Source organism: Scyliorhinus torazame, chromosome 15, assembly GCF_047496885.1.
Source record: "Scyliorhinus torazame isolate Kashiwa2021f chromosome 15, sScyTor2.1, whole genome shotgun sequence".
NCBI classification, from domain to species: domain Eukaryota; kingdom Metazoa; phylum Chordata; class Chondrichthyes; order Carcharhiniformes; family Scyliorhinidae; genus Scyliorhinus; species Scyliorhinus torazame.
This window is the reverse complement of record NC_092721.1, coordinates 211,141,546-211,167,130: the sequence shown is the minus strand read 5'-3', so window position 1 is coordinate 211,167,130 and position 25,585 is coordinate 211,141,546. Positions and strand designations below refer to the sequence as shown.

Here is a 25,585-nt window from a genome sequence, read left to right as displayed (position 1 = left end):
GGTGCAGGGTAAGCACATTCCCTTTAGAGTGAAGGGCAAGGCTGGTAGAAGTAGGGAACCCTGGATGACTCGAGATATTGAGACTCTGGTCAAAAAGAAGAAGGAGGCATATGACGTACATAAGCAACTGGGATCAAATGGATCCCTTGAAGAGTATAGAGATTGTCGAAATAGAGTTAAGAGGGAAATCAGGAGGGCAAAAAGGGGACATGAAATTGCTTTGGCAAATAATGCAAGGGAGAATCCAAAGAGATTCTACAGATACATAAAGGGGAAAAGAGTAACTAGGGACAGAGTAGGGCCTCTTAAGGATCAACAAGGACATCTATGTGCAGAGCCACAAGAGTTGGGTGAGATCCTGAATGAATATTTCTCATCGGTATTCACGGTGGAGAAAGGCATGGATGTTAGGAAACTAAGGGAAATAAATAGTGATGTCTTGAGAAGTGTGCATATTACAGAGGAGGAGGTGCTGGAAGTCTTAAAGCGCATCAAGGTAGATAAATCCCTGGGACCTGATGAAATGTGTCCCAGGATGTTGTGGTAGGCTGGGGAGGAAATTGCGGGTCCCCTAACAGAGATATTTGAATCATCGGCAGCCACAGGTGAGGTGCCTGAAGATTGGAGAGTGGCGAATGTTGTGCCCTTGTTTAAAAAGGGCAGCAGGGAAAAGCCTGGGAACTACAGACCGGTGAGCCTAACGTCTGCAGTAGGTAAGTTGCTAGAAGGTATTCTGAGAGACAGGATCTACAAGCATTTAGAGAGGCAAGGACTGATTCGGGGCAGTCAGCATGGCTTTGTGCGTGGAAAATCATGTCTCACAAATTTGATTGAGTTTTTTGAGGGGGTGACCAAGAAGGTAGATGAGGGTAGTGCAGTAGACGTTGTCTACATGGACTTTAGCAAAGCCTTTGACAAGGTACCGCATGGTAGGTTGTTGCAGAAGGTTAAAGCTCACGGGATCCAGGGTGAGGTTGCCAATTGGATTCAAAATTGGCTGGACGACAGAAGGCAGAGGGTGGTTGTAGAGGGTTGTTTTTCAAACTGGAGGCCTGTGACCAGTGGTGTGCCTCAGGGATCGGTGCTGGGTCCACTGTTATTTGTGATTTATATTAATGATTTGGATGAGAATTTAGGAGGCATGGTTATTAAGTTTGCAGATGACACCAAGATTGGTGGCACAGTGGATAGTGAAGAAGGTTATCTAGGATTGCAACGGGATCTTGATCAATTAGGCCAGTGGGCCGACGAATGGCAGATGGAGTTTAATTTAGATAAATGTGAGGTGATGCATTTTGGCAGATCGAATCAGGCCAGGACCTACTCAGTTAATGGTATGGCGTTGGGGAGAGTTATAGAACAAAAAGATCTAGGAGTACAGGTTCATAGCTCCTTGAAGGTGGAGTCGCAGGTGGACAGGGTGGTGAAGAAGGCATTCGGCATGCTTGGTTTCATTGGTCAGAACATTGAATACAGGAGTTAGGACGTCTTGTTGAAGTTGTACAAGACATTGGTACGGCCACACTTGGAATACTGTGTGCAGTTCTGGTCACCCTATTATAGAAAGGATATTATTAAACTGGAAAGAGTGCAGAAAAGATTTACTAGGATGTTGCCGGGACTTGATGGTTTGAGTTATAAGGAGAGGCTGGATAGACTGGGACTTTTTTCCCTGGAGCGTAGGAGGCTTAGGGGTGATCTTATAGAGGTCTATAAAATAATGAGGGGCATAGATAAGGTAGATAGTCAACATCTTTTCCCAAAGGTAGGGGAGTCTAAAACTAGAGGGCATAGGTTTAAGGTGAGAGGGGAGAGATTCAGAAGGGCCCAGAGGGGCAATTTCTTCACTCAGAGGATAGTGAGTGTCTGGAATGGGCTGCCAGAGGTAGTAGTAGAGGCGGGTAAAATTGTGTCTTTTAAAAAGCATTTAGATAGTTACATGGGTAAGATGGGTATAGAGGGTTATGGGCCAAGTGCGGGCAACTGGGACTAGCTTAATGGTAAAAACTGGGCGGCATGGACTGGTTGGGCCGAAGGGCCTGTTTCCATGCTGTAAACTTCTATGATTCTATGATTCTATGAAGAATTTTCAGAGTTAGGAAGAAAGAGTGGGGAGAGTGGGATTAATCGGATAGATCTTTCAAAGAGCTAGCACAGGCTCGATGGGCTGAATGACCCATGTGTGTGGTGTGATTTCGACGGCACAAAATTAATTTGCCCTGATTTACAGGCAAGGGGGCAATAATCTGCAGCACACTTTCAGATTGAGGTTCCTGATTTCAGTGTCAGTATTCAGCTCCAACACTGAGAAAGGAAAATCCAAAGATGTTTTATCAGTATATTAAGAGCAGCAGGTTAACCAGGGTAAGAGTACTGCCCATTAGGGACCAATGTGGCAATTTGCGTGGCCCAATTTTGCGTTTTTCCCCCGGTTTTCAAGTGGAAGTGAGACGGACAAAGGTATAGGAATGTGAATAGAGGAGATTGACCCTCTAGTTTGTGAAGCTGAGGGCCAGAAGTGCCCAAAAAAGAAGGAATAAGTTGGTCGGAGTGGGTGTGGTGCTGGCAATGCACGTAGAGATGGTGGAGGGGCCCTGCCAGCTCAATGGTCGACGGAGCAGTTGGTGAGCTTCTTGAATGAGAAGTTTACCCAGCAACGCTACGTTTACCCAGCAACGAAAGCAGAGTCTGGAGGACCTGTCTGGTGGACTTGATCAAGGCGGTGGTTGACTGCGTGAAGACGAGGCTCGCAGCCCAGGGTAAGGCAATCCAGGAGTTGGAGGAGCTGACGGGGGAGCATGATGAAGAGTTCGCCTCGATGGCAGTGGAGATGGCACTAATGCGGGACTACCAGAAGCGGTTGGAGAAGGTGGAGAGCATGGATAACCGGTCACGCAAGCAGAATATTCGGATTGTGGGTCTGCCGCGGGGTTGCGAAGGAGCCGATGCTGGCGAAGATGCTGAAGAAGCTGCTTGGTGAAGGTGCGTTTGACTGGCCATTGGAGGTGGATCGAGCGCACAGTGCTCTGATGAGGAAGCCCAGGGGAACGGGCCGCCAAGGGCGATGGTGGTGTGGCTGCATCGGTTACTTGATAAGGAACGAAGCATAAGGTGGGCCAGACGAGGTGCTGCACCTGGAGGGCCGTGAGATTCACATGTACCAGGACCTGAGCTGGCCAAGAGGACAAGTTTTAATAAGGTCAAGGCGGCCTTCAACAAGAAGGGGTGAAGTTTGGACTATTGTACCCAGCGTGCTTATGGGTAACTTATGGGGGCCGGGAGCTGTATTTTGGATCTTCGGAGGAGGCAGCGGAGTTTATGAGAGACAATGGGCTGGCAGGAGAAGGTGCACCTTGAGCTCTGGTTCACCCAGCAACAAAAGGAGAGTCTGAACCTTGAACCGGGGAGTTGTGATGCTGCTGTAAAAACACTTGTTTGGGGACATTTCTTTTTTCCCTTGTTTTAGGCTTCATTCTGTTTTTCTTTGTTGTTCTTTGTCAAGGGATAGGGGGGTTGTTTCTTTCTTCTGTTTCTATTGATTGTTTGCACTAATGTTTGAGCAGGTGGGGGGGCGGGGGGGGGGGGAGAGAATCAGTGGGGGGTAGGATGCTAGGGCACCAGTGGCGGGAGTTGCCAGGCTAGCTGGGCGGACTAGTTCACGGAGGTGCAGTGAGGGGTGAGTTGAAGGTTGGGTTAGGGTTATGAGGCGGGTGCTGGGGAGGATTCCGGACCTGGATTCTCATCAGCTGATTATGGGGCAGACTTCAACACGGTCCTGGATCCAAGACTGGACCGATCGAGCCCTAGGTCGGGGAAGGTATTGGCTACGGCTCAGGATCTCTGGGGTTCATGGAGCACGAGGGGGTTGGGGGGAGTTGATCCGTGGAGATTTAGGAAGCCGAGGGGGAAAGAATTTTCGTTCTACTCCCATATGCACAAGGTGTACTCCCGAATAGATTTCTTTGTGCTGGACAAAACGCTGCTGGCAGAGGTGGTAGATGCTGAATATTCAGCAATAGTGGGGTCGGACCATGCCCCGCATTGGCTGGACCTGCGAGTGAGCAAAGGAGTGGCCCAGCGCCCACAATGGAGGCTGGATGTGGGGCTGTTAGCGGAGGAGGAGGTGTGTGAGCGAAGCCATCCAGGGGTATATGAAGATCAATGATATGGGGGAGGTGTCGGCAGGTACGGTTTGGGAGGCACTGAAGGCAGTTATCGCGGGGAATTTATTTCTATTCGGGCACACAAGGAGAAGGGAGAGCTAGAGACACTGGTGGGAGAAATCCTACAAGTGGACAGGAGGTACACAGAGACCCCAGAGGAAGGGCTCTTGAAGGAACGCCAAAGGCTACAATTGGAATTTGGGCTCTTATTCACAGGCAAGACGGTGGGACGGCTGAGGAGGGTGAGAGGGGCGGAGTGTGAGTACGGGGAAAAAGCAAGCAGGATGCTAGCGCATCAGTTGAGGAAGCAGGAGACGGCGAGAGAGATTGGGAAAGTGAGAGATACGGGGGGGAAGGTGGTCTTGGATCCGGCGGGGGTGAATGGAGTGTTTCGACATTTCTACAGCAAGCTGTAGAATACAGATCAATACATCACCCCTAATCCCATGTGCTTTAATCTTGCTAGTCTCTTATGTCAAACTTGACAATCTTTAATAATCTTTATTATTGTCACTAATAGGCTTACATTAACATTGCAATGAAATTACTGTGAAAAGCACCTGTTCGGGTACACAGAGGGAGAATTCAGAATGTCCAATTCACCTAACAGCACGTCTTTCGGGACTTGATGGAAGAAACCGGAGCACCCGGAGGAAACCCAAGCAGACATGGGGACAAAGTGCAGACTCCGCGCAGACAGTGACCCAAGCCGGGAATCGAACATGGCACCCTGGAGCTGTGAAGCAACAGTGCTAACTACTGTGCTACCATGCTAAATTCAAATAAATTACATCCACTGCCTCCCCCTCGACAACTCTACTAGTTATATCGTCGAAGAATTCCAGTAGATCTGTCAAGTAATATTTCCCTCTCGTAAATCCTTGCTGACTCAGAGTTAGAATTATAGAATTTACAGGGCAGAAGGAGGCCATTTGGCCCATCGAGTCTGCACCGGTCCTTAGGAAAGAGCACCCCACTTAAGCCTCCACCCTATCCCCATAACCCCACCTAACCTTTTTGGACACTAAGGGCAATTTAGCATGGCCAATCCATCTAACTTGCACATCTTTGGACTGTGGGAGGAAACCGGAGCACCGGGAGGAAACCCACGCAGACACTGGGAGAACGAGCAGACTCCAAACAGACAGTGACCCAAGCCGGGAATCGAACCTGGTACCCTGGCGCTGTGAAGCAACTGTGCTAAGCACTGTGCTGCTGTGCTACCCAAAGTTCTGAATCAGGAGTGTCTAATAGGATCAAACATGAGAATGATTCGGACTGAGCGGGTGTGAGGGGAACCTGGATACTGATGGGGATATGCGGCAATGCACTTAGACTTCATCACTGGAATGAATTGTGGGGGACTGAGAGAGGTTTGAGTTGTTAAGGACAACCTGAGATGGTCAAGAAATGTGCCTCATCATTGCTGCCCACATCGAGACATCATTTACCAAGAGATGGTCCCTTTAGGAAAAGACCTAAGATTGTTCACCTACCTTTCCAACGCTTGCTCTCTATTCACATTCCATGGCAGCCTCTTGATGCTGGTAAACACTTTGGCTAATTCTTCCAATTCACTGGCAGTGTAAAGCTCAGGGTATTTACCTTCAGTTATCAAATCAGATAGATCATGGAAAATGTCCTTGCTCAGGATTCCATGGGCCATGATCACTATGTTCCCTCCCTGAATCCCAGCTTCATAACTCGCCTGCTTAATCATTTTGGCCATCTCCACCCTTGACATCTCACTGTTGATCTCAAAGACCTTGGCCATGGTGAGATAGGCTGCCAGTCTGACCAGCGTTTTACGGCCAGTATAGTGAGCGAGGGCCAGCAAAACACAATGACCTCTGGGTGAGCACAGTATTCGGTAGATACGTACGAAATGACAGACAGATTCCGTGAAGAAAATGATCTGACGGTTGGTCTTGTTCTTTTGGTTTTGTTTCTGAACAATTAGTTTGAGTTGCTGAGCAAGGTTATCGTTGCTCATCTTGTGGTATGGGTTCCACCTGGGAGAGTCCATTTGCTGTTTATTAGACGGGCGTACAGCTCCTTTACTGTAGATGAGGTCAGTCAGAGAATCGCCTTTGCGCAATAAGTGGAGAGGGAGGAGTGGCTTTAGTATTTCTGATCTCTTTGTTTTCTTGCCTCGACCTCTGACACGTTTGTGTCTTTTTTGGCCAGAAGCTAATCTTTGCTGCGGTGGAGATGGATAAAAATTGCCATTTAGTGCCTCAGATAAAGACAAGTCCCTGGCTCCTCCGTCTGTCAGACTCTCCGAGTCTGTTACCAACAAAATGTCACTTTTGGAATAGATAGAATCTCTCTCAGTGGTTCCAGCTTGATCTTCACTTTCATCTGAAGTTTTGGTCCCAAATTCCCTTATCTGCCAAGAATTAGATAATTGGATTTGAGGGTCTCGATTGATGCTTTCTTCAATCTCTTCACGTTTATCGTGGGATATCTCTCCTCGTTCATCTGCACTGTGCCACTCCAACGAGGTCAACATGTTGTCTTGCTGGTATTCAGGAAAACTTGAGGTTTCAGCTATTTTGTACAAAGTCTCTGGCTTTCCTGTAGCATCTGAACTCAGAGTACAGAAGTTAATCTGAGCTACCCCCTCCAATATCTGTATCAAAGTCATCTTGTCTTCCTTAGTCAGGAGACAATCACTAAATGTTCTCATGGACTCATGCAGCCACAGATCAACAATGATTTTAGTGACGGCTAAAATGACGGGAGATGTGTGAGTTCCTGAGTGTTTCAGTTTCTGTTTATTGGGCTTCACCAGGGTGGTGATGCAGGTGGGATGCATCAACAATAAACCATTCAATACCTTCCCAACATCCATCATGGAGAACAGGTAATGCGAGCGACTTGGGGATGGACGCAGCTGTTGTCTCACTCTTTGGTAGAGCTCAACTGTGGCTGAAACAAGCACTTTGGCCAACAAAGCGTGTCTGGCCAGTGTGTACGTTGGGAATCTATTCAACCACCGGATCACACTGGGGGTGTAAATGGATGTTAACATGGCTGACGTCATTTCTGGGAGTGTGAGCGTGGTGAACAATCGGGTGAACCGTGAAGAGATGAAACTTGTCCTTCCTCGGAATGGTGCACACGTCCCAATGTAGTTGACACTGGTGGAATGGAAGTAGCGGAACTGTTGACAGTTCTGGTCGTACGAGCCATGACAGGTCATTGAGTGTCGAAAGGTCTCGATAATAGCTTGGCAGCCGTAACCTGGTTCTAGAGAAAACAGCAAGAATTAAAGGTGGTGGGATCAACGACTGCCCAAATTCCCAACCCGTCCAAGAGAGGGTCAAGCTTTGAACTGAATTCTCGTTGAGTTTGGAGTTCAGATTGAGGCCTGTGACAGTGTTCCTGCCTTGCGGGGAGCTCAATCCCCTGCCTTTTCCCCATACTCCTGCCCATTGTTTCTATCTAAATAATTATCTTTTGCCCTTGCGAATACCCATGGAACCAGCCTCCACCACACTCCCAGGCCGTGCCGTCCAGACCCCAACCACTTGCCGTGTGAAAAAGATTTTTCTCACATCACATTTGCTTTTTTTGAAAATCACTTTAAATTTGTGCCCTCTCATTCGCCATCCTTTTACGAGAGGGAACAGTTTCTTCACATCTACTCTGTCCAGCCATAAAGTCATACAGCGCGGAAAGGGTATTTCGGCCCATCGAGTCTGCTCCGACAATAACTACCGCTAATCTTGCACTAATCCCAGTTACTCGCACTTGTCCATATTCTTGAATGTGAGGGTGTTTCAATGGCTCATTCCAAGTGTTTTTTAAAGGTTGTGAGATTTCCAGCCTCCACCTCCTTCCCAGGCCGTGCATTCCAGATTCTCACCACCCTCCGACAGAAATATATTTTCTCGAATCCCCTCGGAATCTCCTGCCCCTCACCCGAAGACTCTGCCCCCTTGTGATTGACCCCTCAACCAAGAGGAACAGCTGCTTCCGATCCACCCTGCCCATGCTCCTCATAACCTTACACCTCAATCATATCTCCCTCAGCCTCCTCTGCTCGAAGGAAAACAATCCCAGCCTATCCAGCCTCTCCTTATAGCTCAGACGCTCCATCCCAGGCAACATCCCGGTGAATCTCCTCTGTACCCCCTCCAGTACAATCACTTCCTTCCTATAGTGGGGTGACCAGAACTGCAGACAGTGCTCCAGCTGTGGCCTCACCAACGTTCTGTACAGCTCCAACATAACGTCTCTGCTGTTATAATCTATTCCACAACTGATAGAAGCAGCTGTCCCATATGCCTTCCGAACTAACCTATTCACCTGCTCTACCACCTTCAGGGATCTGTGAACAAATACCTCAAGATCCATCTGTTCCTCGGAGCTTCTTGGTGTCCTGCCATCCATTACATCCTCCCTTGTCCTGTTTTTTCTTCCAAAGTGCATCGCCTCACACTTATCAGGATTAATTACCTTCTGCCACTGCTCTGCCCATCTGACCAACCCATCCATATCTTGCTGTAACCCTCTTCTTCACTGTTAACAACCCAACCAATCTTGGTGTCGTCTGCAAACTTACTTATCAGCCCCCCCCACGTTCTCGTCTATATCATTAACAATCATTAATAAGGGGATATGGGGTAATGGGTAGAAGGCAGAGAATGGGGATTAGAAACATATCAGCCATGATTGAATGGCGGAGCAGACTCGATGGGCTGAATGGCCTAATCCTGCTCCTTTGTCATGTGGTGTAATAAGGGAGCCAGCACTGATCTGTGACCGCTGGACACCGGCCTCCAGTTACTCAAACAGCTTCTGCCATCACCCTTTGTGTCCTATCCCGAAACCAGTTTCACATCCATCTCGACACGTTTCCATGTGCTCTAACCTCCAATAGCGTCCCATGTGGGACCTTGTCAAAGGCTTTGCTCAAATCCATCGAAACTACATCAACTGCACTTCCTTCATCCACACACTCCACACTTCATCAAAATATTCCATCAAATTTGTTCGACGTGACCTCCCTCTGACAAAGCCATGCAAATTACAATAACACGGGAGGGTTTAAACTAGTATGGCAGGGGGGTGGGAACGGGAGCAATAGGTCAGAAGGTGAGAGCATTGAGGGAGAACTAGGGAATAGGGACAGTGACAGTGTGGCTCTGAGGCAGAGCAGACGGGGAGAAGTTGCTGAACACAGCGGGTCTGGTGGCCTGAAGTGCATATGTTTTAATGCAAGAAGTATTACGGGTAAGGCAGATGAACTTAGAGCTTGGATTAGTACTTGGAACTATGATGTTGTTGCCATTACAGAGACCTGGTTGAGGGAAGGGCAGGATTGGCAGCTAAACGTTCCAGGATTTAGATGTTTCAGGCGGGATAGAGGGGGATGTAAAAGGGGAGGTGGAGTTGCGCTACTTGTTCGGGAGATTATCACAGCTGTACTGCGAGAGGACACCTCAGAGGGCAGTGAGGCTATATGGGTAGAGATCAGGAATAAGAAGGGTGCAGTCACAATGTTGGGGGTATACTACAGGCCTCCCAACAGCCAGCGGGAGATAGAGGAGCAGATAGGTAGACAGATTTTGGAAAAGAGTAAAAACAACAGGGTTGTGGTAATGGGAGACTTCAACTTCCCCAATATTGACTGGGACTCACTTAGTGCTAGGGGCTTAGACGGGGCGGAGTTTGTAAGGAGCATCCAGGAGGGCTTCTTGAAACAATATGTAGACAGTCCAACTCGGGAAGTGGCGGTACTGGACCTGGTATTGGGGAATGAGCCCGGCCAGGTGGTAGATGTTTCAGTAGGGGAGCATTTCGGTAACAGTGACCACAATTCAGTAAGTTTTAAAGTACTGGTGGACAAGGATAAGAGTGGTCCGAGGATGAATGTGCTAAATTGGGGGAAGGCTAATTATAACAATATTAGGCGGGAACTGAAGAACATAGATTGGGGGCGGATGTTTGAGGGCAAATCAACATCTGACATGTGGGAGGCTTTCAAGTGGCAGTTGAAAGGAATACAGGACCGGCATGTTCCTGTGAGGAAGAAAGATAAATACGGCAATTTTCGGGAACCTTGGATGACGAGTGATATTGTAGGCCTCGTCAAAAAGAAAAAGGAGGCATTTGTCAGGGCTAAAAGGCTGGGAACAGAGGAAGCCTGCGTGGAATATAAGGAAAGTAGGAAGGAACTTAAGCAAGGAGTCAGGAGGGCTAGAAGGAGTCACGAAAAGTCATTGGCAAATAGGGTTAAGGAAAATCCCAAGGCATTTAACACGTACATAAAAAGCAAGAGGGTGGCCAGAGAAAGGGTTGGCCCACTGAAGGATAGGCAAGGGAATCTATGTGTGGAGCCAGAGGAAATGGGCGAGGTACTAAATGAATACTTTGCATCAGTATTCACCAAAGAGAAGGAATTGGTAGATGTTGAGTCTGGAGAAGGGGGTGTAGATAGCCTGGGTCACATTGTGATCCAAAAAGACGAGGTGTTGGGTGTCTTAAAAAATATTAAGGTAGATAAGTCCCCAGGGCCTGATGGGATCTACCCCAGAATACTGAAGGAGGCTGGAGAGGAAATTGCTGAGGCCTTGACAGAAATCTTTGGATCCTCGCTGTCTTCAGGGGATGTCCCGGAGGACTGGAGAATAGCCAATGTTGTTCCTCTGTTTAAGAAGGGTAGCAAGGATAATCCCGGGAACTACAGGCCGGTGAGCCTTACTTCAGTGGTAGGGAAATTACTGGAGAGAATCCTTCGAGACAGGATCTACTCCCATTTGGAAGCAAATGGACCTATTAGTGAGAGGCAACATGGTTTTGTGAAGGGGAGGTCGTGTCTCACTAACTTGATAGAGTTTTTCGAGGAGGTCACTAAGATGATTGATACAGGTAGGGCAGTAGATGTTGTCTATATGGACTTCAGTAAGGCCTTTGACAAGGTCCCTCATGGTAGACTAGTACAAAAGGTGAAGTCACACGGGATCAGGGGTGAGCTGGCAAGGTGGATACAGAACTGGCTAGGCCATAGAAGGCAGAGAGTAGCAATGGAGGGATGCTTTTCTAATTGGAGGGCTGTGACCAGTGGTGTTCCACAGGGATCAGTGCTGGGACCTTTGCTCTTTGTAGTATATATAAATGATTTGGAGGAAAATGTAACTGGTCTGATTAGTAAGTTTGCAGACGACACAAAGGTTGGTGGAATTGCGGATAGCGATGAGGACTGTTGGAGGATACAGCAGGATTTAGATTGTCTGGAGACTTGGGCGGAGAGATGGCAGATGGAGTTTAATCCGGACAAATGTGAGGTAATGCATTTTGAAAGGTCTAATGCAGGTAGGGAATATACAGTGAATGGTAGAACCCTCAAGAGTATTGAAAGTCAAAGAGATCTAGGAGTACAGGTCCACAGGTCACTGAAAGGGGCAACACAGGTGGAGAAGGTAGTCAAGAAGGCATACGGCATGCTTGCCTTCATTGGCCGGGACATTGAGTATAAGAATTGGCAAGTCATGTTGCAGCTGTATAGAACCTTAGTTAGGCCACACTTGGAGTATAGTGTTCAATTCTGGTCGCCACACTACCAGAAGGATGTGGAGGCTTTAGAGAGGGTGCAGAAGAGATTTACCAGAATGGTGCCTGGTATGGAGGGCATTAGCTATGAGGAGCGATTGAATAAACCCGGTTTGTTCTCACTGGAACGAAGGAGGTTGAGGGGAGACCTGATAGAGGTATATAAAATTATGAGGGGCATAGACAGAGTGGATAGTCAGAGGCTTTTCCCCAGGGTAGAGGGGTCAATTACTAGGGGGCATAGGTTTAAGGTGAGAGGGGCAAGGTTTAGAGTAGATGTACGAGGCAAGTTTTTTACGCAGAGGGTAGTGGGTGCCTGGAACTCGCTACCGGAGGAGGTAGTGGAAGCAGGGACGATAGGGACATTTAAGGGGCATCTTGACAAATATATGAATAGGATGGGAATAGAAGGATACGGACCCAGGAAGTGTAGAAGATTGTAGTTTAGTCGGGCAGCATGGTCGGCACGGGCTTGGAGGGCCGAAGGGCCTATTCCTGTGCTGTACATTTCTTTGTTCTTTGTTCTTTTGTTATTAGACAGGAATTGAAGAATTCGGATTGGGTGCGGCTGTTGGAGGGCAAATCAACATCGGACATGTGGGAGTCTTTCAAGCGACAATTGATTAGAATTCAGGAAAGTCACGTTCCTGAGAGAACGAAGGATAAGTATGGGAAGTTTAGGGAGCCTTGGATAACGACGGATATTGTGAACCTTGTCAAAAACAAAAAGGAGGCTTTTGTACGGTCTAGAAGGGTGGGGACAGTCGAAACCCTTGAGGAGAATAAAGAAAGTAGGAAGGTACTGAAGCGGGAAATTAGGAGGGCGAGGAGGGGTCATGAAAAGTCCTTGGTAAGTAGCATTAAGGTGAATCGCAAAGCTTTTTATTCATATGTAAAAAGCAAGAGGGTTGCCAGGGAAAGGATTGGACCACTTAAGGACAGTTGGGGGGAATCTATGTGTTGAGCCAGAGGAAATGGGCGAGATACTAAATGAGTACTTTGCATCAGTGTTCACTAAAGAAAGGGACTTTGTGGAAGATGATTCTTGGCTAGGGTGTGAGGAGACAGTCTGGGTCATGTTGACATTGAAAAGGAGGAGGTATTGTGTGGTGATGTGCATCAATGTAAATGCATGTAGGCTAGCTAGACATTAGAGGGAACACCAGAAACATCACACACACACACTCAACCAATAGATCAGGTCGATAGGACACGACCAATGGACATTCACGATACACACGGAGGTGACATGACCACAGGGGGGCATTACACCAACCCATATATAAAGGACACCACACACATGATCTGCCTCTTTCCAGTGGAGACAGTCAGTGAGTAGAGACACAGGGTTGATTCAATATTACTCCCACCACGTGGGTTGCAGCAACTGGTTAGTCAGTCTGGGTAGCTATAGTAGGATTAGCAGTCGTGTCGAACCCGAGTAATAGAAGTGTAAATAGCTTAATAAACGTGTTGAAGTTATCTCCACGTCTGAACCTTCCTTTATGTTACACCTACAACATAACAAATCATGGTACCAGGAGTGGGGTGTTTCAATCCACATAGCCATACCTCAGCGTACAGTGCCAACCAGCAATACCCAGGCAAGATGTTCGAGATCCGGGTTCCGCAGCAGCTCCAGTGCCACGGAGATCTCCGCGGAAACTGGCGGGCATTCCGGCAAATGTTTGAATTCTTCCTGGTAGCAGCCGACCTAGAAGACCTGGCCGATGCTTAAAAGACAGAGCTTCTCCTCACCATCGCCGGTGCCAGAGCAGAAGAAGTCTTTTAAAAATTCAAGTTCTCCAAGGGGCAAAACAGGAGCGACTTCCAGGCAGTCCTGGACAAATGCGGCAAATCCTGTGAGGAAAACACACTCCAACCATCAAGAAAAGGTAAGAGAAGCGCCAGTACTCACCACGAGGCCGAGATCCCGGAGCAGAGAACAGTTTTGATCGGCGGCCATCTTTCTAAAGGGACAGCACTTGCATAGTTGCGCGAGAAGCGCAGAGAACGGGAAGGTCCGCTTGCGCATGCGCGGCATCTCGCGCATGCGCAATCACGAAAACGGCCATCAGTAAAGGAACAGCGATCTGTGCATGCGCAATCGCTTCCTATGCGCTACGTCATTGCGTCATGACGGACCACGCCCATTTAAATGGGAAACATCCCAAATCAAAGAAAAAATCTTTTAAAGCCATAAAGCAACATTCCTTCACCTGGAATGACAGCACAATGCCTCAAATTGAACCAGGAAATGAAATTAACCTCCGAAGAACCCTGCAACAAGCAGTTACCTACGCACAAACCGATGATTCCGACCTTGAATACTTCGAAACCGACCTTTACATTTTCTCTGAACCTCGTGAGCCCAATGCCAGCTCCGACGCAAACAGTGATGACATGGTCCTAGAAGACTACGACTCAGACGAACCTTTCACCTTGGGAGGCTACCCCAGTACCAAATCTGAACTGCAACTAGACGTGTTGCACATTGGCGACCCCCGTACTGAATCCGACGCAGACGCAGATTCGTTCTTCGGATTTGAGGATCTTCAGACCAGCAGATATGACATCCCGACTCGTGGGTGCAGGATGATGCTGCAGCCTGAAACCAAGAGACAGAGAGCGGTACAAGCCCACAGAGAGCGGCCTGCTGCCACACAGAGCGTGGTCCACGCACTGCTCAGGGTTCCCGACTCTAAGAAAGAAGACACGCAAGACTCCACACCACAGTCCTTGCATGAACAAGAAGTGAATCCAGTGTCACAAGCCTCCACAGCGAGCTCGGGACAGACTCCACAATAGAAGCAACGCAAGACTCCGACGCGCAGTCCTTGCAGGAACAAGACGATGAGGGTCTAGCAACCTCCTCTGACCAACTAGCGGCAGACGATGCAAGTCTGCCATGCTCAAGTAAACAGCAAGAAGACTATGACTGTCTACCACGCTCCAGTGCACAGCAGGACGACCATGACGGTCTATCATGCTACAGTGAAGAACAAAGCGACGATGACAGTCCAAGCCCAAATGAAGGACAACAGCAAGACAATGACAGTCCACCCACATTGTTTGCACCACCAGATGAAGACTCTGACAATTTACCCAACCCAAGTGAACAACAAGCAGCTACTGAGGATCTACCCACGGTATGTGAGACGAGTGACGACAGCATCCCACTTCCCAAGCAAGATGTGCAAAGTGACAGACCTCAGCTAGTGTGTACAGAGGCACTCGACGATCACTGTGAGACCACTGGTGACTCCGGTGACACCACACTACTTCCACCCTCATTCGCTTGCACCTCGCCACAAGTCAATGCATTCCTGCAGAGGGGCTGTTTAGCACAGGGCTAAATCGCTGGCTTTGAAAGCAGACCAAGGCAGGCCAGCAGCATGGTTCAATTCCCGCACCAGCCTCCCCGAACAGGCGCCGGAATGTGCGACTAGGGGCTTTTCACAGTAACTTCATTTGAAGCCTACTTGTGACAATAAGCGATTTTCATTTTCATTTCATTCATGTTCCGACTCCAGACGTGCAGCTTCAAGAAATCTCAGCTGACTCCAGTGAACCTGCTAAGACTCCGGACGGGGAGCATCAACAAACCAACACTGACTCAGTTAAAACAGACCAGACTCCAGATGGGGAGCAACCAAACGCCGACACTGATTCACGTAAGCCGGACTTTACTCCAGACAGGGAGTGCTGCAACCTCAGTGATGGCACGCTCAGGGTGACAGCAGACGCCACAACGACAGGAGATGGATCACTTAACAATTACATTGGGTCAGTAATAACAAGCAGCGGCTACAGTCCAAGAGAAATACCAATATTCACCACAGCTGTATCCACACATTTTTTCCACACCAGCATTGCAGCCAATGACAGCTCATGCTGGACAAAGCCAGTATTCAGGCATGCAGCAGCCAGCAGTCTATGCAGCATATTCTCAAACAGGCCAGCACTACGGATTGCCCACTAATGGAATCAAGACCGAAGGAGGACTACCGCAAGCGCAATCTGCACTACAGTCTGGATGCCTTAGTTACAGCCCAGGATTTGCTGCACCCCAGCCTGGCCAGACGGCATATTCCTATCAGATGCAAGGTTCTAGTTTCACACCATCACCAGGTATTTATGCGAGCAGCAATTCTGTTTCCAATTCGACAAGCTTCAACGGTTCTCAGCAGGATCACCCTTCCTGCACAGCACGTGGCCAGAACCAGTATGTACTGTCTTATCCAACTTCAACATATGGCACATCCATGACATCGAATGATACCTACCTCTTCAACGTCAACACCTTATCAGCTACAAGATGCCATCCCCGACAGCACCATCACAAACATCGGAAAAAGAAAGGGACTCCAAATCAGACAGCGAAGTGATTTGACCACTTTTTGGTTCCTGTGGCACAGGGACGTTGATGGCGTTCATAACCAAGAGAGACATTTGACCATGATGATTGAAGGTTTTTGGACTCGCACAAATGATTTGGACTATTGTTTAATCACTGTTCCTATGACTTGTGTATACCTTAACTTATCTACCTGTTTTTTGTTCAATTTTCTTAAAGTGTACAGAAAATATGTAACATATAAAAAAGGGGGGAATGTGGTGATGTGCATCAATGTAAATGCATGTAGGCTAGCTAGACATTAGAGGGAGCAACAGAAACATCACACACACACACTCAACCAATAGATCAGTTAGATAAGACACAACTAATGGACATTCACGATACACACGGAGGTGACACGACCACAGGGGGGCATTACACCAACCCATATATAAAGGACACCACACACATGATCTGCCTCTTTCCAGTGGAGACAGTCAGTGAGTACAGACACAGGGTTGATTCAATATCACACCCACCACGTGAATTGCAGCAACTGGTTAGTCAGTCTGGGTAGCTATAGTAGAATTAGCAGTAGTGTCGAACCCGAGTAATAGAAGTGTAAATAGTTTAATAAACGTGTTGAAGTTATCTCCACGTCTGAACCTTCCTTTTTCAAGTGCACCACAAGGAAGCCGCTTATGTTACACCCACAACATAACAAATCATATTGGGTCTTTTAAAAGACGTTAAGGTCGATAAGTCTCCTGCACCGGATGGGATTTACCCCAGAATACTGAGGGAAGCAAGGGAGGAAATTGCTGGGGCCTTGACTGACATCTTTGTATCCTCATTGGCTACAGGTGAGATCCCAGAGGACTGGAGAACAGTTAATGTGGTACCGCTGTTTAAGAAAGGTAGCAGGGATAATCCTGGAAACTATAGACCGGTGAGCCTCACATCGGTAGTAGGTAAATTATTGGAGAGAATTCTCAGGGACAGGATTTCATAATAATAATAATCTTTATTAGTGTCACAAGTAGGCTTACATTAACACTGCAACGAAGTTACTGTGAAAAGCCCCTAGTCGCCCCAATCGGGCGCCTGTTTGGGTACACAGAGGGGGAATTCAGAATGTCCAATTCACCTAACAAGCAGATTTTTCGGGACTTGTGGGAGGAAACCGGAGCACCCGGAGGAAACCCACGCAGACACAGGGAGAACGTGCAGACTCTGCACAGACAGTGACCCAGCGGGGAATCGAACCTGGGACCCTGGAGCTGTCAGGATTGCTACCCATTTGGAAACAAATGGAATAATTAGCAATAGACAGCATGGTTTTGTGAAGGGGAGGTCGTGTCTCACTAACTTGATCTGAGTTTTTTGAGGAGGTGACAAAGATGATTGATGAGGGGAGAGCGGTGGATGTTGTTTACATGGACTTTAGTAAAGCCTTTGACAAGGTGCCTCATGGCAGACTGTTACAAAAGGTGAAGTCACACGGGATCAGTGTGCGTGTGGGTCAGAGTGTTCGGGTGAGTCAGGGTGTGCACGTGTGTGTCAGAGTGTGCACGTGTGTGTCAGAGTGTGCACGTGTGTGTCAGAGTGTGCACGTGTGTGTCAGAGTGTGCACGTGCGGGTCAGACTGTGCACGTGTGGGTCAGAGTGTGCACGTGTGGGTCAGAGTGTGCACGTGTGGGTCAGAGTGTGCACGTGTGGGTCAGAGTGTGCACGTGTGGGTCAGAGTGTGCACGTGTGGGTCAGAGTGTGCACGTGTGGGTCAGAGTGTTCGGGTGAGTCAGGGTGTGCACGTGCGTGTCAGAGTGTGCACGTGTGTGTCAGAGTGTGCACGTGTGTGTCAGAGTGTGCATGTGTGTGTCAGAGTGTGCACGTGCGGGTCAGACTGTGCACGTGTGGGTCAGAGTGTGCACGTGTGGGTCAGAGTGTGCACGTGTGGGTCAGAGTGTGCACGTGTGGGTCAGAGTGTGCACGTGTGGGTCAGAGGTGGTTCTGGTGACCTAACCTGCATATCTTTGGGGGTGAGATCCACGTGGACACGGGGAGAATGTGCAAACTCCACACGGGGCCGGGATCAGACCCAAGTCCTCGGCACCATGAGGCAGCAGTGCTAACTACTGCACCACCGTACTGCCACTTTGTGAGTAATTAGGGATGAGCAATAAATGCTGGCCTGGCCACTGTCCACTTCCCATAAACAAATTCACGATTACCCTGGGGTTACTGTGGGATTCAGCGTTACTCTTGGAGTCAGAGTTTTACAGCTCAGAAAGAGTCCTTCCAGCCCATCGTGTCTGCACTGGCCTTCAAACAACTATCTAATCTAATCCCAGTTTCCAGCTCTTGGTCTGTAGCCTTGGGTGCTGTGGCATTTCTCATGCTCATCGAAATACTTCTTCAATGTTCTGAGGGTCTCTGCCTCCACCCCCCTTTCAGGCAGCGAGTTCTAGACTCCCACCACCCTCTGGGTGACAAAGAGCTTCCTCAAACCCCCTCAAAACCACAGGCCTCTTGCTTTCAATCTCTGTCCCCTCCTCTAAGGGGAAAGGCTTCTTCCTAGTCATCCTATCGATGTCCTGGGATTACTCGGGGATTACTCTGGGATTCATGGTTACTCTGGAATTACTCTAGAATTTGTGATTACTCTGGGTTTCGGGATTACCCTGGCATTCAGGATTACTCTGGGTTTTGGGATTACCCTGGCATTCAGGATTACTCTGGGTTTCGGGATTACCCTGGCATTCAGGATTACTCTGGGTTTCGGGATTACCCTGGCATTCAGGATTACTCTGGGTTTTGGGATTACCCTGGCATTCAGGATTACTCTGGGTTTCGGGATTACCCTGGCATTCAGGATTACTCTGTGATCTTGGATTACTTTGGGTTTCGGGATTTCTCTGAAATTCAGGGTTGCTATGTGATTAATCTGGAATTTCTTCGGTACTTAGGGATTCCTCTAGGATTTGGGGCTACTCTGGGATTTGGGGCTACTCTGGCATTCCTCTGGAATTCAGGAATAATCTGGTGTTACCGTGTGATTCGTGGTAAAGAACACCCCACCCAAGCACACTTCCCTGCCCTATCCAGAGGCAATGGTAGAGGTGGGTACAATTTTGTCTTTTAAAAAGCATTCAGTTATACGGGAAAGATGGGTATAGAGGGATATGGCCCAAATGCCGGCAATTGGGATTAGTTTAGTGGTAAAAATCTCTATCCCAATAACTTTAATGTTTCCTTAATCTACAGATCTCTGGACACTAAGGGGCAATTTATCACGGCCAATCCACCTAACCTGCACATCTTTGCCTGTGGGAGGAAACCGGAGCACCCGGAGGAAACCCACGCAGACACGGGGAGAACGTGCAGACTCCGCACAGACAGTGGCCCAAGCCAGGAATTTGGGGTTACTCTGGGATTACTCTGGGATTTGGAGTTACTCTGGGATTACTCTGGGATTTGGGGTTACTCTGGGATTACTCTGGGATTTGGGGTTACTCTGGGATTACTCTGGGGTTTGGAGTTACTCTGGGATTACTCTGGGATTTGGGGTTACTCTGGGATTACTCTGGGATTTGGAGTTACTCTGGGATTCGGGGTAACTCTGGGATTACTCTGGGATTTGGGGTTACTCTGGGATTACTCTGGGATTTGGGGTTACTCTGTGATTTGAGGCTACTGTTGGGTTACTCTGATTTTTTTCATTCATTTTTCCGGGGTGTAGGTGTCACTGACCCGGCCAACATTTGCTGCCCATCCTTGTGGAGACCACGTCCCGTCTTCACATTGAGGATACCCTCCATCATGTTGTGCGGCACTACCGCTGTGCTAAATGGGATAGACTCAGAACAGATCTAGCAACTCCAGACTGTGCATCCATGAGGCGCTGAGGGCCATCAGCAGCAGCAGGATTGTATCAACCACAATCTGTAACTTCCTGGCCCAGCATATCCCAGGGTCCCGGGTTCGATTCCCGACAAGGGTCTGTGCGGAGTCTGCACGTTCTCTGTGTATCTGTGTGGGTTTCCTCCGGGTGCTCCGGTTTCCCACCACAAGTACCGTAAGGCGTGCTGTTAGATTAATTGGACATTCTGAATTCCCCATCAGTGTACCCGAACAGGCACCGAATTGTGGTCACTATCATCAAAGTGCTCACCTACCTCCAAATCTAACACCTGTCCTGGTTCATTACCCAGTACCAAATCCAATATGGCCTCGCCTCTCGTTGGCCTATCTACATACTGTGTCAGGAAACCCTCCTGAACACATTGGACAAAAACGGACCCATCTAAAGTACTCGAACTATAGCGTTTCCAGTCAATATTTGGAAAGTTAAAGTCCCCCATAACAACTACTCTGTTGCTTTCGCTCCTATCCAGAATCACCTTTGCAATCCTTTCCTCTACATCTCTGGAACTTTTCGGCGGCCTATAGAAAACCCCTAACAGGGTGACCTCTCCTTTCCTGTTTCTAACCTCAGCCCATACTACCTCAGTAGACGAGTCCTCATCAAACGTCCTTTCTGCCACCATAATACTGTCCTTGACTAACAATGCCACCCCTCCCCCTCTTTTACCACCTTCCCTGAGCTTGCTGAAATATCTAAACCCCGGCACCTGCAACAACCATTCCTGTCCCTGCTCTATCCATGTCTCCGAAATGGCCACAACATCGAAGTACCAGGTACCAACCCATGCCGCAAGTTCACCCACCTTATTCCGGATGCTCCTGGCATTGAAGAAGACACACTTTAAACCACCTTCCTGCCTGCCGGTACACTCCTGCAACGGTAGAGTTCTTGGCAATGTGGAGGAGCAGAGAGATCTTGGGGTCTATGTTCATACATCTTTGCCACTCAAGTGGATAGAGCTGTGAAGAAGGCCTATGGTGTGCTCGCGTTCATTAACAGAGGGATTGAATTTAAGAGCCGTGAGGTGATGATGCAGCTGTACAAAACTTTGGTAAGGCCACATTTGGAGTACTGTGTACAGTTCTGGTCGCCTCATTTTAGGAAGGATGTGGAAGCTTTGGAAAAGGTGCAAAGAAGATTTACCAGGATGTTGCCTGGAATGGAGAGTAGGTCTTACGAGGAAAGGTTGAGGGTGCTAGGCCTTTTCTCATTAGAACAGAGAAGGATGAGGGGCGACTTGATAGAGGTTTATAAGATGATCAGGGGAATAGATAGAGTAGACAGTCAGAGACTTTTTCCCCGGGTGGAACAAACCATTACAAGGGGACATAAATTTAAGGTGAAAGGTGGAAGATATAGGAGGGATATCAGAGGTAGGTTCTTTACCCAGAGAGTAGTGGGGGCATGGAATGCACTGCCTGTGGAAGTAGTTGAGTCGGAAACATTAGGGACCTTCAAGCAGCTATTGGATAGGTACATGGATTACAGTAAAATGATAGTGTAGATTTATTTGTTCTCAAGGGCAGCACGGTAGCATTGTGGATAGCACAATTGCTTCACAGCTCCAGGGTCCCAGGTTCGATTCCGGCTTGGGTCACTGTCTGTGCGGAGTCTGCACGTCCTCCCCGTGTCTGCGTGGGTTTCCTCCGGGTGCTCCGGTTTCCTCCCACAGTCCAAAGATGTGCGGGTTAGGTGAATTGGCCAATGATAAATTGCCCTTAATGTCCAAATTGCCCTTGGTGTTGGGTGGAAGTGTTGAGTTTGGGTAGGGTGCTCTTTCCAAGAGCCGGTGCAGACTCAAAGGGCCTAATGGCCTCCTTCTGCACTGTAAATTCAATGATAATCTATGATTAATCTAGGACAAAGGTTCGGCACAACATCGTGGGCCGAAGGGCCTGTTCTGTGCTGTATTTTTCTATGTTCTATGTTTGAAACCCTACTCATGACCTCAGTACTCTCAACCTCCTGTATACTGGAGCTACAATTCAGGTTCCCAAGTCCCTGCTGAACTAGTTTAAACCCTCCCGAAGAGCATTAGCAAATGTCCCCTCCAGGATATTGTTACCCCTCTGGTCCAGGTGCAGACCATCCCGTTTGTAGAGGTCCCATCGACCCCAGAATGAGCCCCAATTATCCAGAAATCTGAAACCCTCCCTCCTGCACCATCCCTGTAGCCACGTGTTCAACTCCTCTCGCTCCCTATTCCTCGTCTCGCTATCATGTGGCATGGGTAACAACCCAGAGATAATAACTCTGTTTGTCCTATATCTAAGGTTCCACCCTAGCTCCCTGAATTCCTGCCTTACATCAGGGTTACTCTGGTGTTCAGGGTTACTCTCATGATCGGGGACACTCTGGGGTTGGGGGACACTCTGGGGTTGGGGGACACTCTGGGGTTGGGGGTTACTCTGGATTTGGGGGTTACTCTGGGGTTGGGGGTTACTCTGGGGTTGGGGGTTACTCTGTTGTTGGGGGGTTACTCTGGGGTTGGGGGTTACTCTGGGGTTGGGGGTTACTCTGGGGTTGGGGGTTACTCTGGGATTAGGGGTTACTCTGGGTTTGGGGGTTACCCTGGGTTTGGGGGTTACTCTGGGATCGGGGTTACTCTGGGATCGGGGTTACTCTGGGATATGGGGTTACTCTGGGATATGGGGTTACTCTGGGATTGGGGTTACTCTGGGATTGGGGTTAGTCTGGGATTACGGTTACTCTGGGATCGGGGGTTACTCTGGGATCGGGGGTTACTCTGGGTTCGGGGGTTACTCTGGGTTCGGGGGTTACTCTGGGTTTGGGGGTTACTCTGGGATCGGGGTTACTCTGGGATCGGGGTTACTCTGGGATATGGGGTTACTCTGGGATATGGGGTTACTCTGGGATTGGGGTTACTCTGGGATTGGGGTTAGTCTGGGATTACGGTTACTCTGGGATAGGGGGCTACTCTGGGATCGGGGGTTACTCTGGGTTCGGGGGTTACTCTGGGTTCGGGGGTTACTCTGGGTTTGGGGGTTACTCTGGGATTGGGGTTACTCTGGGATTAGGGTTTACTCTGGGATATGGGGTTACTCTGGGATTAGGGTTTACTCTGGGATATGGGGTTACTCTGGGATTAGGGTTTACTCTGGGATTAGGGGTTACTCTGGGATTAGGGGTTACTCTGGGATTGGGGGTTACTCTGGGTTTGGGGGTTACTCTGGGATTGGGGGTTACTCTGGGATTGGGGTTACTCTGGGATTGGGGATGGGTGGTTTCCGGTTTCCCACTTACTGAAAGGAGCAGCGTGAATATCGTCCAGGAAGAAGAGAACCTTTGTCTTTCCACTCGCTGTGACTACAGAGGGTAGCGAAAGCTCTGCTGGTTTCCTGAGGAAAGCTTTGTCCGTCACGTAGCTGCGGGCGTGATTGGGTCTGCTGTTTGGGCTGAGGGGCAGTCGGTACATGGCGGAGATGGATATTAACTCTTTCACTGCCTGGACAAAACTCGTCTTCCCAGAGAGCTGCTCACCGACCAGTAATGTGGAATATCCCGAGGAAAGCAGCAACTCCAACAAGTTCACATATTTTTCCAGCTGCAAAACAAACAAATAGTTTTTAACACTGACTTTTTGAAAATCGTTTGACACACAGCTGCTGCTGAACAAACAGATGAAGCCGTTACATTGAAATGTTCACAGTCTCGGCGCTCGGAAAAGCAATGAAGAGGTTTTGAAATATCGTCCTTTTCACTATCTTGTAAGTGGGTGCACGCGACGTGGGAGAGGCCATATCCGGAGTAAGGCACAGTCGGAATAAGTATATTTAGGAATTTGGTTGAAAGTGGAATTGGGTGCGCAAGGGGAGGAGGTGCTCTTTTGCTATTTGCTTTCTAACTTTTTCACCCTTCACAAAGTGTCAGTGGCCTGCTGATGGAGTTTCTCTCTCTGGTGAGCATCTAGTAAGTCTTCAGGTTTAGTCCATACTAAGGTTTAAAGTAATACAGGAACTCGGGCGAAATTCTCCCCCAATGGCGCGATGTCCGCCGATTGGCGCCAAAAACGGCGCCAATCAGACGGGCATCGCGCCAGCCCAAAGGTGCGGAATGCTCCGCATCTTTAGGGGCCGAGCCCCGACATTGAGGGGCTAGGCCGACGCCGGAGGGATTTCCGCCCCGCCAGCTGGCGGAAATGGCGTTTGTTGCCCCGCCAGCTGGCGCGGAAATGCGGCGCATGCGCGGGTGCGTCAGCGGCGGCCGACAGTTTCCCGCGCATGCGCAGTGGGGAGAGTCTCTTCCGCCTCCGCCATGGTGGAGACCGTGGCGGAGGCGGAAGGGAAAGAGTGCCCCCACGGCACAGGCCCGCCCGCGGATCGGTGGGCCCCGATCGCGGGCCAGGCCACCGTGGGGGCACCCCCCGGGGTCAGATCGCCCCGCGCCCCCCCCAGGACCCTGGAGCCCGCCCACGCCGCCTTGTCCCGCCGGTAAATAGCTACTCTAATTCACGCCAGCGGGACAGGCAATTTATTGGCGGGACTTCGACCCATCCGGGCCGGAGAATCGAGCGGGGGGGCCCGCCAACCGGAGCGGCCCGATTCCCGCCCCCGCCCAATCTCCGTTACCGGAGACTTCGGCAACCGGCGGGGGCGAGATTCACGGCGGCCAACGGCCATTCTCCGACCTGGCGGGGGGGTCGGAGAATGACGCCCCTGATCTTTTGCAAATTGAAAATACATAAAATGCACCATAAATTAGTAAATAATTTAATTAAGTAATTATTCCAAACACATTAAGGATGGCAGAGCAGTGTGATGTGATAAGGCTGCAGCATGTGGGAGCTCCTGGATTACATTGTGATCAACGGCAAACACTCGCAGTAAGTGCTTACAGCTCCAGGAACTTTAGCTCGGAGTCATCGAGCTGGAGGGTGATCTGCAGATCCTGCAACACATCAGGGAGGGGGAGAGTGACCTGAGGGCTTTGTTTCAAGAAGCATTCACACCCCTGAATGTTAGACGTTTTAGTTGCTGTGATATGAAGAGTCTAAAGTTCTATTCCTTTTTCACCAACACACATTTATTTCATTCCAACAGACTTTGCACAAATCTCTCACTACACATCACCTGACAGAGGCCACCTGAAGCCCCTTTACATATCAGTGTCAATTAATGGATACTTAACATAAATGAGTCAACTAATTGCAATGTCTCTTAACCCATTACTTAACACTTAACAAAGGGTCTTCTGGTTTTAAAAGTAGTCAGGCACAGGAGTCCCAGAGAGTAGGTCTGTCAGTCTCTGCCAGGAGGTCTCTAGTTTCGGCTATGGGGTATCTAGTCTCGGCTATGGGGTATCTAGTCTCGGCTATGGGGTCTCTAGTCTCAGGTACGGGGTCTCTAGTCTTGGGTATGGGGTCTCTAGTCTCAGGTACGGGGTCCCTAGTCTCGGGTACGGGGTCTTCAGTCTCGGGTACGGGTCTCTAGTCTCGGGTAGGGGTCTCTAGTCTCGGGTACGGGGTCTCTAGTCTCGGGTACGGGGTCTCTAGTCTCGGGTACGGAGTCTCTAGTCTCGGGTACGGGGTCACTAGTCTAGGGTACGGGGTCTCGAGTCTCAGATTACGGGGTCTCTAGT

General features: G+C 49.1%; 1 protein-coding gene across 1 annotated transcript in view; it reads right to left on the bottom strand.

Moving 5' to 3' along the window:
- The window catches only part of LOC140391348 (dynein heavy chain domain-containing protein 1-like), a 479,751-nt gene that overhangs the window by 324,590 nt on the left and 129,576 nt on the right, over positions 1-25,585 (bottom strand). The window contains exons 4-5 of the mRNA XM_072475926.1: positions 23,252-23,552; positions 5,660-7,415 (exon numbers count right to left, since the gene is read on the bottom strand). Coding sequence (XP_072332027.1) covers positions 5,660-7,415; positions 23,252-23,552 — 2,057 coding nt within the window. The remainder of the gene's footprint in view (positions 1-5,659; positions 7,416-23,251; positions 23,553-25,585) is intronic.